The 17,345-nt window shown below is 67.7% G+C and overlaps 1 protein-coding gene across 1 annotated transcript; it reads left to right on the top strand.

Moving 5' to 3' along the window:
• The first annotated feature begins 2,928 nt into the window (after positions 1-2,928).
• On the top strand, positions 2,929-16,553 carry EPN1 (epsin 1). Its single transcript, XM_065420810.1, has 10 exons — positions 2,929-3,156; positions 3,700-3,949; positions 7,801-7,934; positions 9,264-9,338; positions 12,297-12,386; positions 13,367-13,658; positions 14,568-14,735; positions 15,066-15,146; positions 15,555-15,791; positions 16,213-16,553. Exons 1-10 carry the CDS (start codon positions 2,929-2,931, stop codon positions 16,551-16,553), a joined length of 1,896 nt encoding a protein of 631 aa, XP_065276882.1.
• The last annotated feature ends 792 nt before the right edge of the window (positions 16,554-17,345 follow it).

Below are 17,345 nucleotides of genomic sequence, written 5' to 3'. Positions count from 1 at the left end.
CTGGGGGCTGCGGGCAGCTGCCGGGGTACAGAGGGGACTGGGGCAGGGCTGGACATACCTCGGCTCGCGTCTCATCAGCTGCTGCTGTCTCCGTCGCTCCCACCCCTCGCCGGGCCTGGGGCGCAAGGTACTTGCCCTTATCCCAGAGAGGCGGGGGCAGTCGCTGCCTCTGTAGGGGTCGTGGCAGAGCCGGGAGGGGGGTTACTTCTAAACCAGCCACGTCAGGGCCTTAAATCTGAGCAGGCACCTGGTAGCCGCAGCGCTCGGCCTGCCAGCTGGTGCTGGGAGTTCCCTCGGGTGCAGCTTTAGGGCGCCCATCTGGCCCGTGGGCCTCTGGCTAGCGAGGGTCTGATGTGAGCAGCCAGGCTGGCTAGTGGGGAGGTCTCTCCTGCCTCCCCCGAGCCTGTATCAGCCGTCCTTGCGCCCGCCGCCCTGGTCAATTTCACAGCCGCCCCGAAACTGACCAGAGCCTGTTTGGCTCCTCAGTGTGCACCTTGGATGGGCAACAGGCGGGGTTCCTGCTCCCCAGAGCTGGGTGGGGGTTGGATCTGGCACCAGAGACCCCTGGGGTTGGCATGGTGGTGCACGGGTCAGGGAAGAGCTGAGACGAGACCTCCCAGCAGTGTGTGGTTATAGGGGTTTTCAGGCTGGGGTGGTCCAGTGGGTAGGAGGCCTAGGGTGATCTCAGTGACTCTGTGTCCGGGCACAACGGGGCCCCGATCTCGGCGACTCTGTGTCTGGGCAGCGCCCGGCCCAACGGGGCCCCGATCTCGGAGACTCTGTATCCGGGCATCGCCCGGTACGACGGGGCCCCGATCTCGGCAACTCTGTGTCTGGGCACCCGGCCTGACGGGGCCCCGATCTCAGTGACTCTGTGTCTGGACAGTGCCCAGCCCGATGGGGCCCCGATCTCGGCGACTCTGTGTCTGGGCAGCACCTGGCCCGGCGGGGCCCTGATTTCGGTGACTCTGTGTCTGGGCAGCACTTGGCAGGACAGGGCCCCGATCTTCATTAGGACCTCAAGTCACTACCAGAATATAAACAACGAGCTCTAGGAATGGGATGTGGGGGTGTTTTCTGAACTGAACCCTGTGGGGCTTAGTAGGGGAGGGCCTGGCTTGTCACTTGGGGCCACCTTAACATGGGGAGCTCCTGTCCTTTGAACTGACCCCCGCCTACCCCGTCCCTTCAACTGCCACAGGGATGCGCTCGCCTGTCTGTTCAGCCGTTAGCACTCAGCGTTTGACTTGCCTTCCCCGACTTGCCGTGCAGTCTGGTGGTTAGAGCAGGGAGACCGGCCGCCTGGATTCCTGGGATCTATCCCTGGCCCCTCTCAATGCAGACAGGTGCATCAGTGGCTGCAGCCCCCAGCCCAGAGAGCTGCCCTGCTTCAGGCAGCAGTGGGGTGGGGGTGCTGCACAGGAACATGGAGAGGGGTCCCCTGGGTCATTGGCCCCTCAGCTCAGTCCCAGGAGCACCGCTGGGTCATTGTGCCGGCTCTGATGGGGGGGGGGGTGTCACCTGAATTCCTTCCCCTGGTGGTCTACAGCCCCACGGGTCTTCTCGTCCCAGCTGGGAGCAACCAGAGGGGAAGGAAGTGAGGCCTTCTGCATTTCTGAGACGTGAGTCATGGCGCCAGGACGCCCGGAGATTTCCTTCCTCCCCTCCGCTGCGCCACACTCTGCTTGGTGCCGCGGCCACCGTCCCCGGGCACTCCGCAGGGCACGGAGATGCGGCTGCCTCTGGGGTGGGGCGTGGGGGCTGGTTATCTGGGGACCCCTTGCCTGGCACAAAGATGCAGCTCCTCTGGGGTGGGGCTGGGCCTGGTTATACGGGGACACCTCGCCCGGCGCTGGGACACAGCCCCTCTGGGGTTGGGGCTGGTTATCTGGGCACCTCCTGCCGCAGGCTGTGACGCGGCCCCTCTGGGGTGGGACGCGGGGGGCTGGTTACCTGCCGACCCCTTTTGCCAGAAGCTGGGAATGGGCGACGGGATGGATCACTCGATTCCCTGGTCTGTTCATTCCCTCTCGTGCACCTGGCATCGGCCACTGGGCTAGATGGGCCTTTGGTGTGACCCAGTCTGGCCGCTCTTATGCCCCAGCACTGACTGGAGGGTGGAGCTCTGCAGCCCGGCACCCCTAGACCCGCTGTGTCCCTTCCTTTCTCAGGGCCTTTCAATGGGGGTCCATTGCCCCGTCCCCAAAGGGGCTGAATTCCGGCTGCCCTTGGCACCCCTCCATTGGGGGCGCTAGAGGTTGGCAGCTGGCTCTTCCTGCTGTCTGGGGGGTCATCTCCCGTCGGGCGGCTGGGCATGTTCTCTCTGGGGTTTGTTCCCTCCCCGCCAGCCCTCCCTCCATACACGCTCCCTGCGAGGAGGGACCGATGTCAGAATTCTGGCTCCCAGCCCCCCTGCTCTAACCGCCAGCCACCACACTCCTCCCAGAGCCAGGGAGAGAACCCAGGAGTCCTGGCTCCCAGCCCCCCTGCTCTAACTAGACCCCACTCCCCTCCCAGAGCCAGGGAGAGAACCCAGGAGTCCTGGCTCCCAGCCCCCCTTGCTGCATCTCATGCCGGCCTCAGGCCCTGCTCTGGGTGTTTTGAATCACTGATCTCGCTCTCTCTGTCTTGCAGATGCGGCTCAGGCCCGGCTCACCCGTGCCGTCCCGGGCACAGATAGCAGCCTGACCACCTCCCTGTCGCCCACTGGTGCCAGCTCCACCCCATTGCACAGACACAGGGGGTTTCCTGCCCCCCCCCCAGGACTGGGATCCGGGGCCCCCCATTGCACAGACACAGGGGCTTTTCTGCCCAGACTGGGATCGGGGTCCCCCCTCATTGCACAGACACAGGGAGCTTTCACGCCCCCCCAGGACTGGGATCAGAAGCCGCCCCGCTGCCGGGCCGCCCCCCTGTCCCACCCCCGCCATGTCAACCTCATCGCTGCGGCGCCAGATGAAAAACATCGTCCACAACTACTCGGAGGCGGAGATCAAGGTGCGGGAGGCCACGTCCAACGACCCCTGGGGCCCGTCCAGCTCGCTCATGTCGGAGATTGCCGACCTCACCTACAACGTGGTGGCCTTCTCCGAGATTATGAGCATGATCTGGAAACGGCTCAACGACCACGGCAAGAACTGGCGCCACGTCTACAAGGTGCTGCCCCCAGGGCCCTGGCTCCCACCCCCTGCTCTAATCACTGGCCCCCCACCCCCAGAGCCGGGGAGCAAACCCAGGAGTCCTGGCTCCCAGCCCCCTGCTCTAACCACTGGCCCCACCTCTCATCCCCAGAGCTGGGGATAGAACCCAGCCCCCCTGCTCTAACCACTGATCCACCACCCCCAGAGCTGGGGAGCAAACCCAGGAGTCCTGGCTCCCAGCCCCCCCTGTTCTAACCACTGATCCCCCACTCCCAGAGCTGGGGAAGGAACCCAGGAGTCCTGGCTTCCAGCCCCCTGCTCTAACCACTAGCCCCCACTCCCCTCCTGCATGCCCTTTGCCTGGGAAGGGGTGGAGTATGAGGAGCGGCTCTGTGACTGGGTAGGCAGGTGGGGTGTTTGGGTGGATGTGCGGGAACTGTGTGGTGTATTTGGGGGCTGCGGTTGTAGGGGAGGGCTGGGTGGAGGCGGGCAGAGGGGCCGTGGGGCGGAGGGCGGTGCGTGGGCTGCGTGGCTGAGGCTGGCGTGTCTGCCCCCCCAGGCCATGACGCTGATGGAGTACCTCATCAAGACGGGCTCGGAGCGTGTGGCCCAGCAGTGCAAAGAGAACATCTACGCCATCCAGACGCTGAAGGATTTCCAGTACGTCGACCGCGATGGCAAGGACCAGGGTGTCAACGTGCGGGAGAAGGCCAAGCAGCTGGTGGCCCTGCTCCGGGACGACGAGCGGCTCAAGGAGGAGCGGGCCCATGCCCTCAAGACCAAGGAGAAGCTGGCGCAGACCTCCACGGGTGAGCCGGGGCTGGTGGGCGGTCCCTGCTCTGTCCCCCGTCTCGGTGCCTTTTCCCCCAGGACCTCGCTCAGATCCTGGCCTGGCTGGAGCTGGGGTCCTCCCTCGCTTCCTGTCCTAAACCGGGCCTTGCTTGCCCCGGAGCGCCACCCGCCCTTCAGCTCTGAGGTTCGGGCATTCGGGGGGCAGCTCAGAGCGAGGGTGGTGGCTGTGAGGTAGGGGGAGGTGGCTCTGAGGATTTGGGTGGCTGGTGACTTCTGTGGGGCTGGGGGGGGCTCTGAGGTTCAGGGGGGCTTGTGACTGTTGGGGGGCTGGCGACAGCTGTGGGGTTCAGGAGGCAGCTCGGGGCTGGTGATGGTTGGGGGGCTCTGGGGAGTGGGTGAAAGCTGTGGGGCTCGGGGGGCGGCTCTGAGGTTTGGGGGGCAGGTCATGGCTGTGGGGCTCGGGGGGTGGCTCAGGTTCAGGAGGGCTGGGTGACGGCTGTGGGGCTCACGGGGGTGGCCTGGGGGGGCGGGTGACAGCTGTGGGGCTTGGGGGGGGTTCTGAGGCTCTGGGTGGTGGCTGTGGGGCCCGGGGGGGCGGCTCTGGGTGGTGGCTGTGGGGCACAGGTGCGGTTCCGGGGGGGGGGGGGGGGAACTGTGTGTAGGGCCCCCTCTGCCCTCCACTGGCCCAGGCAGCTCCCGGTCGCTGCCCACAGGGTTCGCCCTGGGGTGCCGGAGCCTGCGAGTGGGGGGTGGGGGGGGGGGGGCTGATCCTGCCCCAACTGGAGGAGATGGAGCTGTGGGGGTGGGACATCTAGGGTGCAGACAGGCAGGGTCTGGAGCCAATCAGAGGGTGTGCCATTCTCTGCCCATCTGCTGACCTTTCACCACTGCTGGCTCCGCCCCCTGCTTCCCACATGGCACCCCTCCCAGCCAGCACAGCAGCTGAGTGAGCCCCTCCCCCCAGCTCTGCCGGTGCCCCTCACTCCCGACCCGCAGCCCCTGCTAGCCCGGCCCTCCCCCCCACCCCAGCCCTGCCAGTGCCCCTCACTCCCGACCCGCAGCCCCCTGCTAGCCCAGCCCTGCCCCCCTCCAGCCCTCCCGGTGCCCCTCACTCCCGACCCGCAGCCCCTGCTAGCCCAGCCCTGCCCCCCTCCAGCCCTCCCGGTGCCCCTCACTCCCGACCCGCAGCCCCTGCTAGCCCAGCCCTGCCCCCCTCCAGCCCTCCCGGTGCCCCTCACTCCCGACCCGCAGCCCCTGCTAGCCCAGCCCTGCCCCCCTCCAGCCCTCCCGGTGCCCCTCACTCCTGACCCGCAGCCCCCTGCTCGCCCAGCCCACAGTGGGTAGCAGCGAAGGGGTGAACACACGTGTCCCTTCCCCCAGGCCCTGCCCCACGGGCTCTTATCGGGGCTGAGCTGCCAGCGACCTTCGTGCCCCTCTGCCAGCCAGCGCTGATAAGGGCGGGGAGGGGAACGGCCAGCCCTTAAAGAGACAGTAACACCATTCTGCCCCCCTTGATGGCTCCTGGTGCTCCTTCCCCCGTCCAGCCCTACAGCCAGGGGCCCCCGTCACGTCCCCCTGGGTCCGCTCCTGTGCGTTCGTCATCCCTCCGTGGGGTACGTGGCTCTGTGCCCCCCCAGCAGAGCTGCCCCCTCTGTTTCTCAGTCCTCCCCCTCCCCCCCCGATCAGTTCACTGGCCTGGGGGGCAGTCGGCTCATTGGGGCAGATCTCGGGGCAGACCCGGGCACCTCCCCCCGGGGGCGCAGGCTTCACGCGAGGGAGAGCGTCCGTTCAGCAGGGCGGCTAACCAGGGCTGACAGCTGGTGCCAGGGTGTCTGCGGGGGAGGGGAGCCTGCCTGTCCCTTGGCACCGCCTTGACCCCCCTCCCCAGCACCGGTTGGGGGCGGGGCTCAGGCGGTAGCACCGGGGTCTGGAGCCACCCCTGGTGGGGGGACGGGGGGGGGATGAGGGCCGGGCCGAGGTGTGAGCTGGGTTTGTTGGTGAGAGAGCTGGTGCTACACCCCTCCCAAGCAACCCATGCCCCCCCCATACACACACACACACACCCTGCACCACCCCACACGCCCCCCTATACACACACCCTGCACCCCCCCACAACCCGCGCCCCCCTATAGACACACACACCCTGCACCCACCCCCCTCCCACATGGTCCATGGTGCTAATAACAATAACATATATTTGGAGTCAAGCCCCTCACTCCCGACCCGCAGCCCCTGCTAGCCCGGCCCTGGGCTCCCCCCACCCCCTGCTTTCCTGGTGCCCCTCAAGCCCGACCTGCAGTTTGGGAAGTTGGTGAAGTGTGTATGGGGAGGAGGGGATTGGAATAACTGTGTGTGTGTGTGGGGGGGGGGGGGTGGCTGTTGATTGGAATGGGTGGGGGACAGCAGGTGGGGGGTCTGCGTGTGGGGGGCTGGGAGCGAGGGGGTTCTAGGGGGATGGGAGTGCGGGGGTTCTGGGGGGGATGGGAGTGGGGGACGGGAGCGAGGGGGTTCTGGGGGGATGGGAGGGCGGGGGTTCTGGGGGGGATGGGAGTGGGAGACGGGAGGGAGGGAGGGAGGTCTGGGGGGGATGGGAGTGGGGGACGGGAGCGAGGGGGTTCTGGGGGGGATGGGAGTGGGGGACGGGAGCGAGGGGGTTCTGGGGGGGATGGGAGTGGGGGACGGGAGCGAGGGGGTTCTGGGGGGGATGAGGGGGATTGTACACCTGACCCAGCGTCCCCTCCCTGCCCACTGGACCGTTGCTGGTCAGTGGGTTGTTTGGCTGCCCTGGGGAGCCTGTGGCCAGGAGCCAGCGCAGACGCCAGCTGGTCCCCCGGCTGTTTGTTTACCAGACAGGACAGGCCGGCTGCTTCCTGGGCCCCACGGCCCTACCCCAGCCCCACGGTGTCCGTGCTCCACTCTGAGAATAAAAATAAAGCCCCAGGGCTGGTTTTCCTGGTGCTCCTTCCCACACCCTCGGGCCTCCTCTTCTCTCCCTGGGCTGGGTCCCCGTATACCCAGCCCCCGCGCCCCACCCCAGAGGAGCCGCGTCCCAGCGCCGGGCGAGGGGTCCCCGTATACCCAGCCCCCGCGCCCCACCCCAGAGGAGCCGCGTCCCAGCGCCGGGCGAGGGGTCCCCGTATACCCAGCCCCCGCGCCCCACCCCAGAGGGGCTGCGTCCCAGCGCCGGGCGAGGGGTCCCCGTATACCCAGCCCCCGTGCACCACCCCAGAGGGGCCGCGTCCCAGCGCCGGGCGAGGGGTCCCCGGGTACCCAGCCCCCGCGCCCCACCCCAGAGGGGCCGCGTCCCAGCGCCGGGCGAGGGGTCCCCGTATACCCAGCCCCCGCGCCCCACCCCAGAGGGGCCGCGTCCCAGCGCCGGGCGAGGGGTCCCCGTATACCCAGCCCCTGCGCCCCACCCCAGAGGGGCCGCCTCCCAGCGCCGGGCGAGGGGTCCCCGTATACCCAGCCCCCGTGCACCACCCCAGAGGGGCCGCATCCCAGCGCCGGGCGAGGGGTCCCCGGGTACCCAGCCCCCCCGCCCCACCCCAGAGGGGCCGCGTCCCAGCGCCGGGCGAGGGGTCCCCAGATACCCAGCCCCCGCGCCCCACCCCAGAAGGGCCGCGTCCCAGTGCTGGGCGAGGGGTCCCCGTATACCCAGCCCCCGCGCCCCACCCCAGAGGGGCCGCGTCCCAGCGCCGGGCGAGGGGTCCCCGGGTACCCAGCCCCCGCGCCCCACCCCAGAGGGGCCGCGTCCCAGCGCCGGGCGAGGGGTCCCCGGGTCCCCAGCCCCCGCGCCCCACCCCAGAGGGACCGCATTGCCCATTGCTCTGAGCCCTTGGCTGACAGTTTAACCCTTTCTCCCCCGCAGCCTCCTCGGCCTCAGCCGCTAGTGCCCCGGCAGAGGCGGAGCAGGCCTGGCCGCAGAGCAGCGGCGAGGAGGAGCTGCAGCTGCAGCTGGCGCTGGCTATGAGCAAGGAAGAAGCGGAGCAGGTAAGGAGCAAGGTAAATCTGGAGCGGCGGCTGCGGGGCGCGGGGCGGGAGGGGGGTTGGTGCGGCTGGGGCTGAGACGCCGGTCGAGATGGGGCCCCTGTGGCGGCTCCACGGGGCGTTGGTCGGGCCGGGGCCGGGACCGGCTGTGATTGTCCCCCCCCCGAGGGCATCTGCTCCCAGGGTGGCGTCCAGCCCTCGGCCTCCCTGCTGCCGTCCGGGGGGAGGCCCGTTAGCCCCTGATCGCGGCCAGGCTGCCTCTGACGCTGGGTGCAAGGCTGGGACCGGCCCAGCTCCTCTCACTGATGGCAGGGATTGGTTCGGTGCTGCCAGAGCAGGGCCGGCATCTCCTATTGGGGAGAGGCCCCGTGCCCCATTTCTCGTCCACCTGAGCCAGCCAGTCCCTGCCCTGGGACCAGATCATGGCTGGCACCCACTAGAGGGGAAAGACCCCATGCCCCATTCCCTGCCCCTCCCAAGCCAGCCAGTCCCCCACAGAGGAGCAAGCCTGTATTTGCTCAGTGTATCGGTGGGGCTGAATTCTGGCCCTTCCCCTGCGCAGGTGTTGGGGCAGGGGAGGGCAGGTACAGTGGGGTGGGGGCCAGGGAAAGCCGGCTGGAGGGGGGAGGGTTGTTCATAGCATCTCAGCTGGGGCGTGTCTCTTTGTGGCCTGGGTTATCTGAGATCCTGGGCTGCTTTAGGTACACAGGTCTTGAGAGACATCTGCACACAGTGGGGGTACAGTCCCCAGGCCCTCCAATAAACTTCCACAGTGCTGCGGGGCAAAGAACCAGAGCCTGTTCAAATCTACGTTCACCCCCCCCAGCAGGGGCTGTAGATGGGGAGGGTCGGCCCCCTGATCCTCTCTGCACCAGCCAGGGTCCTGTACAGCCCCCCTCATTCACCCCAGCTCAGCCTCCTCCCCATCCCCTTACGAGCCGATTCGCTCCCCTGGACCAGGCCGCGACTTGTCTGCTTAGAGGGGCTCTCCCAAAATAGAGCCAGCCATCCCCTTCCTGCACTTCCACTGCCGTGTCTGCCTGCGCCCCCATCCTCTGCCCCCCACCCACTGCCCTGCCTGCCTGGGCCCGGCACCATGGGCCCCCCCGTGCCCCTTCCCCGTCTGCTGCCCTTTCTTTCTCACCTCCCCTGCATTTCCCCCTTTGTTTGTGCATCTAGCTCCCCAGGGGGACATTGGGGGGGTCACGGGCCCACCCGGTCCTGTCTGCTTTCCTATCCATGGACCAAGCCTCGCCTCGCCCCTCTCCTGTCCCCCCCCCCCCCCCCCGGTGTGGGTGTGTGCCCTGCTGCGCCTTCATTCTCTGCTCTCTCCGCCCCCGCCAGCCCCCCGTCGCCGTCGCCGAAGAGGACCTGCAGCTCCAGCTTGCTCTTAGCTTGAGCAAAGAGGAGCACGACAAGGTTAGAGCCGACCCCGGAGGATCTAACACCCTCCCCCTGACGGGAGCGGGGGCCGGCCTTCCCCCTCCCCCACTGCACTAACCCCCACCCCCGACTAGATCAGCGCTAACTCCACTCACTGCTCGCCATCGCCTCGAAGGGCTTTTCTCTCCTCCAGGGAAAGGATGCTTTTAAAAGGGGGTGAACTTTCCAGTCAGTTTCACTCCTGGTCAATTTCAGTCACTTTGAGTGCCAGGGTTGGTTTTGCTCCTGATCAGTTTCAGTCCCACTGGGTACCCAGGTCAGTTTCGCTCCTGGTCAGTTTCAGTGTCTCTGGGTACCCAGGTCAGTTTCCCTACTAGTCCCTTTCAGTCCCTCTGCATGGGAGGGTCAGTTTCGCTCCTGGTGAGTTTCAGTCCCACTGGGAGCCAGGGTCAGTTTCACTCCTGGCCAGTTTCAGTCCCACTGGGAGCCAGGGTCGGTTTCACTCGGGCTCTGTAGCACCTCCTGGGTGCTGTTGGGTGGTCTCCTGGTTGCGTGCCCCCCTCGCATGCACTTGGAAGTGCTTAGCAGGTGAGCTCCTCAGCTTTCCCCTGTCAGGGGCATGAACCCTGGTGGCTGGGCCCAATCCCAGCTTGGATCATCCCCTTTCCCCTCCCTAAATCCACACGCTCTCCACCAGTTCCCCCATCACTTCCTGTCCCAAATGGCCGTTAAACACCTGCCTCACCCCAACCTGCAGCTAGCTGCCTTTTAGTGGTGGATGGAGCACTTTGAGCGTCAAGCTTTGGTTCTGTCCCCAGCTCTGGGAGGGGAGTGGGGTCTAGTGGTCAGAGTAGAGGGGCTGGGAGCCAGGACTCCTGGGGTTCTCTTCCTGGCTCTGGGAGGGGAATGGGGCTTAGTGGTCAGAGCAGGGGGGTCAGAGCCAGGACTCCTGGGTTCTCTCCCCGGCTCTGGAAGGGGAGTGGGATCTAGTGGTCAGAGCAGGGGGGTCAGAGCCAGGACTCCTGGGTTCTCCCCCTGGGTGCTGGCTGGCCTACCAGGCAGTGTTGCCAAATGGACCCACCCAGCCCCTTCTCCCAAACTCGACCCCCACCCTCCCCTCCAGTTTGAAACGTCCCTGATGCCTGGCCTCTCCGGGGGGCCGCTCCGGCTCCCCCAGGGCCCCTCGTCGCTTCTCTGCACCTTGTTTAATTCCGGGGCACGATGCCAGGACCCCCCGGTCGCACCCAGATCTTCCCCCCCCCCCCGAACGGAGGCAGCGGAAGGTTCTGAAAGGTTCTGGCCGGGTCTCTCTGGGTCGTTTGGGTCTCTCCGCGGCCGCTGTGCTCTAACCCCCCTCCCCCCATTAATCCTCACTCTGATTCACACCCAGCGCTAATCTCTGTCTGTCCTTCCTCCACCACCCAGCTTTCGCTCTGGTTAATTGCCACCTCGGGGGTCCTGATTTGGGGCGGGGTGGGGGCCAGTGCTGATATGGGGATCTCGTCTGGGCTCCATGTTTAATTTGGTGTGTCTGGAGTTGGGAGGGGCGGAGGTTGCCGCTGGCATAGCGGGGAGGGGGTCTGTACCTGGTGTCTGGGGGGTGGGGGCAGAGCTGAAAAATTGAGGGGAGCTGGGGGGGCCATGCCTGGGGGGATCGGGACTGCACCAGGTTGGGGGGGAGGGGCTGCTGCAGGCTCAGGAGTCGAGACCTCAATGGGGGGCTGTTTTTATACAGTCTCTGTAGGGCATGGATGGGGGATGGGGGCCGTGTCTCCGACTGCAGCTGACGGGAGAGAATCGAGGACCCGCCCCCCCCCCAGTGGATCCAGGTTAAACCCCATCCCCTGCCTAGCCCCCTCTAGCCCCCAGGGAGCAGCACTGTGTGGGGCAGGCCGCAGAGCCCATAGCGAGTGGAGTAGGGGCATGGGCCGTCTGCACATGGTGCAGATCAGGGGCGTGGCCAGGGCGCTGTGCTGTTCCCTGCTCCCCAGGGCCCATAGGGGGCGGCTCGGGCTTTGCTGCTGTAGCCGTAGCGGCAAAGCCCTGTGGTTGTGGCCACCGGTCCCTCTGGCCGTGCCGGGAAACCCCCCCGGTGGAGTTTCTACCCGCAGAGTCCTTTGGCCAGCAGAGAAAACCCGGTCCCCTGGTCCAAGAACTGCCTTGCTGGGGGCACACCCTGGAGACTGGGAAGTTGCCGGCCCGGCTGAGCCGGCAAATCTCCTCCAAAAGTGGCGTTGCCTCGGCCGGTGTCTGCGCCGGGCGGTTTGGCCGGTTGCGTTTGTGCCAGGTGCTAGAGCACGGGCTGCCTTTGCCAGCTCCCCCCCGCCCCGGCACACACCGGGTGCCCCGCGTGTAAACGTCCCTGCGCTGCCCTCTGGCACATTTCCACAACGTGTGGTGGGATCCTGGTGCCCTCAGGGAATTGTGGGAGCTGGGGGTCACGTTCCCCCACTTCCCTTCGCGTTGTCCTGCTGCTGGCTCTTCTCGGGCAGGGATACGGCTTATACCGGACCAGCCGCGTAACGCTGCCCACCGCGAGCGAAACCCGCTGCGCCAGTAACAGCCATGCAGAGCCAGGATGCCTGGGTTCTGTCCTCAGCTCTGGGAGAGGAGCGGGGTCTGAGGGGGCTGGGAGCCAGGACTCCTGGGTTCTCTCCCTGGCTCTGGGCGGGGAGTGGGATATGGTGGGGAGAGGGTGGAGCTGGGAGCCAGGACTCCTGGGTTCAGTCCCCAGCTCTGGACGGGACTTGATCTGTTAACGCTGTAGATGCCAGTCAGTAGCGATGCCACAGCCCGCTCTGCGTTGCCAGGGAATTATGGGATAGAGTCGGGCTGGGGGCAGGCAGCGACCTCCCTGGCTATAGGGAGCCCCAGCCGGGAACGCTGCCAGGCCAGCCGTAGGTGAGTACTCCAGCTCCCCTCCCCCGCCCCCCAATCGGGGCTGGACCGCCCCTCCCCGCTGACACCCCCCCCATTTCCCTTGCCTCCCCCCAGGAGGAGCGGATCCGGCGCGGGGATGACCTGCGCCTACAGATGGCCATCGAGGAGAGCAAGAAGGAGGCGGTGCCGGCCAAGGGCGAGGAGGTAACCCCTCCCTCTGGGGCTAACTAGGGGGAGGGGCTGACATGGGGGTGGAGCCCAGGGCAGGGAGCAGGGTCTACCTGGCTGGGGCGGGGCCCAGCTTGGGTTCAGGGGTCTGAGTTGGGGGTGGAGACGGGGTGGGGTTTAGCAGGGGGCTCTGACTTGAGGGTGGGGTCTGGTTGGGGGGCGGAGCCTCTTGCAGGGGGTGGGGTCTAGCAGGGGGCCCAGATTCAGGGACAGAGCCTGGGCTGGGGTCGAGCTCAGGGGTGGGCAAACTATGGTCTAGGGGCGCATCCGGCCTCGAGCTCTCGCCGGGGAGCGGGGTCGGGGGCTCTGCACGTGCCATGGCTCTGCTTGGCTCCCGGAAGCAGCGGCACGTCCCCCCTCCAGCTCCTATGCGTAGGGGCAGCCAAGGGGCTCCACATGGTGCCCCCGCCCCAAGCGCCGCCCCTGCAGCTCCCATTGGCCGGGAACCACGGCCAATGGGAGCTGCAGGGGCGGTGCCTGCAGACGGGGCAGGGCGCAGAGCCGCTTGGCCGCGCCTCCACATAGGAGACGGAGGGGGGACGTGCCGCTGCTTCCGGGGGCTGGTTCAGGTAAGCGCCGCCCGAAGCCTGCACCCCTGAGCCCCTCCCGTGCCCCAACTCCCTGCCCCAGCCCCCTCCCGCTCTTCGAACCCCTCAGTCCCAGCCTGGAGCACCCTCCTGCACCCCCAACCCCTCATCCCCAGCCCCACCCCAGAGCCCGCACCCCAACCCCCAATTTCATGAGCATTCAAGGCCTGCCATACAATTTCCATACCCAGATGTGGCCCTCGGGCCAGAAAGTTTGCCCACCCCTGATCTAGGTGTTTGGGATCTGACTTGGGGGCGAGATCTGTGGCAGGGGGCGGGGTCTAGGCCTAGATTTGGGGGCGGAGCCTGGGTGTCGGGGTGTATCTGGGGTGACCAGCTGCCCCGTCTCACCACGTTTCTCCCCCGCAGTCGTCGCTGATGGACCTGGCCGATGTCTTCACCTCGCCGGCCCCCCCTGCTGCTGGGGACCCATGGGGTCCCCCCGCCCCCACCGACCCATGGGGTGCCTCTGTGCCCGCTCCCGCGGGGCCGCCTGCCCCTGACCCCTGGGGAGGGACTCCTGGGGGCGTGGCTTCCACTGGCGACCCATGGGGGGCATCCGCCTCTGTCACGGCCCCGGGAGACCCCTGGGGGGGCCCCCCGGCCGTCGCCAGCTCCGACCCCTGGAACCCGGAGGGGACGGGCCCTTCCCCACTCCCTGGTACGTCTCCGCGTCGTGCGCATCACTCCAGTCCCTGGGCGCTGGCCCCTCTGGCCCCCTCCTGCCTTTGTCACTAAAAAATGCTGGGTCCCAGTGCGTGGGGGTGGTGGGAGTTCGGTGGCCCCATCCCTGTGCAAGGGGGGGCAAATCTGTGTCCCCCACTGAACACAATGGGGCGTGAGGGGAGCTATCAAAGCTCTTGCCACAGCGGGGTGGTATCCGCGTCCCTGATGGGGAAACTGAGGCACAGAGGGAGGCCATGGCAGGGCCAGAAACAGAACCCAGGTCGGCTAAATCCTGCCTCTCCCCATAGGGCCGCAGTGCTGGGGAAGCAGCCCCCTGGCTAGGATCAGCCCCAAGGGCCCCACAGCAGGGAGATGGTGACCCCCAGGCCAAGTCCCCTCCAGATCCCGTAGGCGGGTGGGCTGGAAGCAGGAGGTTGTGTGTTGCGGGGGGATTCTGGGCTGTGCCCGTGACGCTCCTCGGTCTGTCCCTGGGGATTGTCCGTGCCAGTCCTGGAGCAGAGGTGGTCAAACAACCCTGCCTGCTGGGGAGAGTGCCCCCGCCAAGCCCCCCGGCGCTCCCTGCTGAGCTCCCTGCAGCACTGTGCCCCATAGCGCCATCGGGGCCAGCACTGCCTGCTGGGGAGAGTGCCCCCGCCCCGCTCCGCTCCCCACAGCCCCGCTCCCCTGCTGAGACCCCCACCCCACTCCCCGCTGTCAGGCACTCCCTGCCGAGCCCCCTGCAGCCTAGTGCCACCACGGGGCATTGGGGCCAGCACTGCCTGCCAGGGGAGAGCGCCCCCTGCTGACACCCTGCCCCACGGCCTGCAGTGCATTGTGGGTGTATGGGGGGGGGAGGGTACTGGAGCCACTGGCCCCGGCTGCTAACTACTCTTCTCTCCTCCAGCTGGGGGCGTTGCAGTGAGCGGAGCGGCCCCCGCCGGTGACCCGTGGTCGTCGGGCCCAACCGCAGCCCCCCAGGGAAAACCCGCGGCCGACCCCTGGGCCCCCGCGCAGACCTTCCCCGACCGCTGGGGAGGGTCACCTTCGAGAGCCAGCACCAACGGCACCGCAGGTGGGTGGGCCATGGGTCGCAGGGAGCCCGGACGCCTGGGTTCTCTCCTTGCCTCTGGGATGGGACTGGGGGCTAGTGGTTAGAGCTGGGGCGGGCTGGGACTCAGGACACCTGGGTTCTCTCTCCTGCTCTGGGAGGGGAGTGGGGTCCAGTGGATAGAGCAGTGGGGGGCTGGGAGCCAGGACGCCTGGGTTCTCTCTCCTGCTCTGGGAGGGGAGTGGGGTCCAGTGGATAGAGCGGTGGGGGGCTGGGAGCCAGGACGCCTGGGTTCTCTCCTGTGTGTGGACTCCCCCTCGCTCCCCGTAACTCACCTCTTCCCTCCCCCTCCAGTCGGTGGCGCCTTTGAGCCGGACGAGTTCTTGGATTTCGACAGCCTACGCCCGGCGCTGCCCAAGTCAGGGAGTAGCACAGGTGGGCTTGGGGGGGCCCCCGGCTGCCTCCCTCTCCCCCCATTGCCTTCCCTCCCGTTTGTACTTCGCTGCCCTGAGGGTGTGCCGGGCTGCTGGGAAATTGGGGGCGGGGGGCACTGAATACATCCTCCCTGATGGGACCCTGTGCCCCATTCCCTGCCCCCCTGAGCCAGCCAGTCCCTGCCCTGGAGCCGGATGGGAGCTGGTGCTTGGGGGATGTGGGGGAGGGGGGTGGATTTAACCCCTTGTCCGGAGGTTGGGTTATGGGGTTATCAGTGGGTCGCTGCCAGACCAGGAAGGTGTCTGCAGTGGGTCCCGCCGGGACCAGTCAGTATTTCCCCCAGCGATTGGGCTCGCGGCGATTGGGCTGGGCGGGTGTCTGAGCCCCTCCTCCGTCTCTGCCCCCCAGGGGAGCTGGACCTGCTGGCCGGGGAGGTGCCGGTGTCGCGCTCGGCCGGCGCCCGGAGCCCCAGCACCTTCGACATGGCGGCTGTCGGGGGCTCGCTGGCCGAGGCCTCCAAACCCACCCGCAAGACCCCCGAGTCCTTCCTGGGCCCCAACGCCGCCCTGGTGGACCTGGACTCGCTGCTCAGCAAACCCCACGCGCCCCCCACCGCCAAGACCTCCAACCCCTTCCTGGCCACAGGTGAGCGCCCGGCCCGACGCCTGGGTTCTCCTGCTCTGGGAGGGGGGTGGGGTCTAGTGTTGGGGGGGGGGGGAGCTGGGAGCCAGGACTCTTGGGTTCTCTCCCGGCTCTGGGAGTGGGATGAGGACTAGTGGTTGGGGGGAGGGGGCTGGGAGCCAGGATGCCTGGGTTCTCTCCCTGCTCTGGGAGTGGGGTGAGGCCTAGTGGTTGCGGGGAGGGGGCTGGGAGCCAGGATGCCTGGGTTCTCTCCTGGCTCTGGGAGTGGGGTGAGGCCTAGTGGTTGCGGGGAGGGGGCTGGGAGCCAGGATACCTGGGTTCTCTCCCGGCTCTGGGAGGGGGGTGGGGCCTAGCAGTTGGGGGGACTCCTGGGTTCTCTCCTGGCCGTGTGGCTGGTCTCTCACCCTCCCCCCCTCCATTCCAGGGACGGCGCCCACGCCCGTGGTGTCGGCACCAGGAGCAGCCGCCGGCGCCTCTGCCACCAACCCTTTCCAGCCGGCCCAGCCCGCCTCGCTGACCCTCAACCAGCTCCGCGTCAGCCCCGTCATGGGGCTGGGCCCCCCCGCTGCCCCCTTTGCCCCCCCCATGGTCTCAGTCACCCCCCTGGGGCCAGTCGTGCCCCTGGCCTCTGTCTCCCCCATGGTTGGGGTCCCGCCCCCTGGCCTGTCCCCCATGGCCATGCCCCCCATGATGCCCCCCCAGCCTGTCGTGCCCACCAGCGCCTCTGTCCAGTCCATGGGCAACACAAACCCCTTCCTGCTATAAGGGGGCTGGCCCGGGGGTGGGGGGCATGAGGGGAGCCCCCCAAGGGGCTGCTGGGGGGAGGGGGAAGGGAGCCCTGGGGCAGCCCATGCCATGGGGGGGGCAGGTGGGAGGGGCTGCTGGGTGTGGCATCAGATTCTCCCCTTCATGGACCGTACCCGCCCCTTACCTGAGAATTCATAAGTGGGGGCAGGGGGGCAGTGTTAAACCCCTCCCTCTGCACAGCTCCACCCCCCTTGAGGCCATGCCTCACCCTAAGCTCCGCCTCCAAGTCCTGCCCCATCTCTCGGAAGTGGGGGTGCTCCTGCACCTTTAAGTTATAGCTGCCCCCCCCCCCGGACAGGCGGGGGCCTGCTGCTGGGGGGGGGCAGTGATGGCCGCCATGACCCCCCTCCCCCACGCCAGCATCTCCTCTGGAGCCACCTGGGCGGGGCCACTGGACACCCCCCCCCGAGGGACTTGCAGTCGAGGGGGGGGGCTGCCTTAATCCCCCCCCCCAGCTCACGAAGCAGGGCCAGCCAGGCCAGCAGTAAGATAAACCCAGGACTGGACCCCGCCGGGCCTCTGCTGCCGGCCTGTGGACTGAAGTGTGTGTGTGTGTGTGGGGGGGGGGGGCAGGTCTGAGCCGCACATGCCCCCCCCTGCCCAGGATGTGCAGCATCGACTGCGCCCCCTGCTGGCCGTGTGGCCGTAATCCCTGATCTCCTCTCTCCCCCCCTCCCCCCCGCAGCATGATCCCTGCCCCCGCTGCCCTCCGGGGGGCTCGCGTGAGTGGCTGTGATGTCGTGAACCCGG

Source organism: Emys orbicularis, chromosome 21, assembly GCF_028017835.1.
Source record: "Emys orbicularis isolate rEmyOrb1 chromosome 21, rEmyOrb1.hap1, whole genome shotgun sequence".
NCBI classification, from domain to species: domain Eukaryota; kingdom Metazoa; phylum Chordata; order Testudines; family Emydidae; genus Emys; species Emys orbicularis.
The sequence above is the reverse complement of the archived record's forward strand: the minus strand, read 5'-3'. Positions and strand labels throughout refer to the sequence as shown.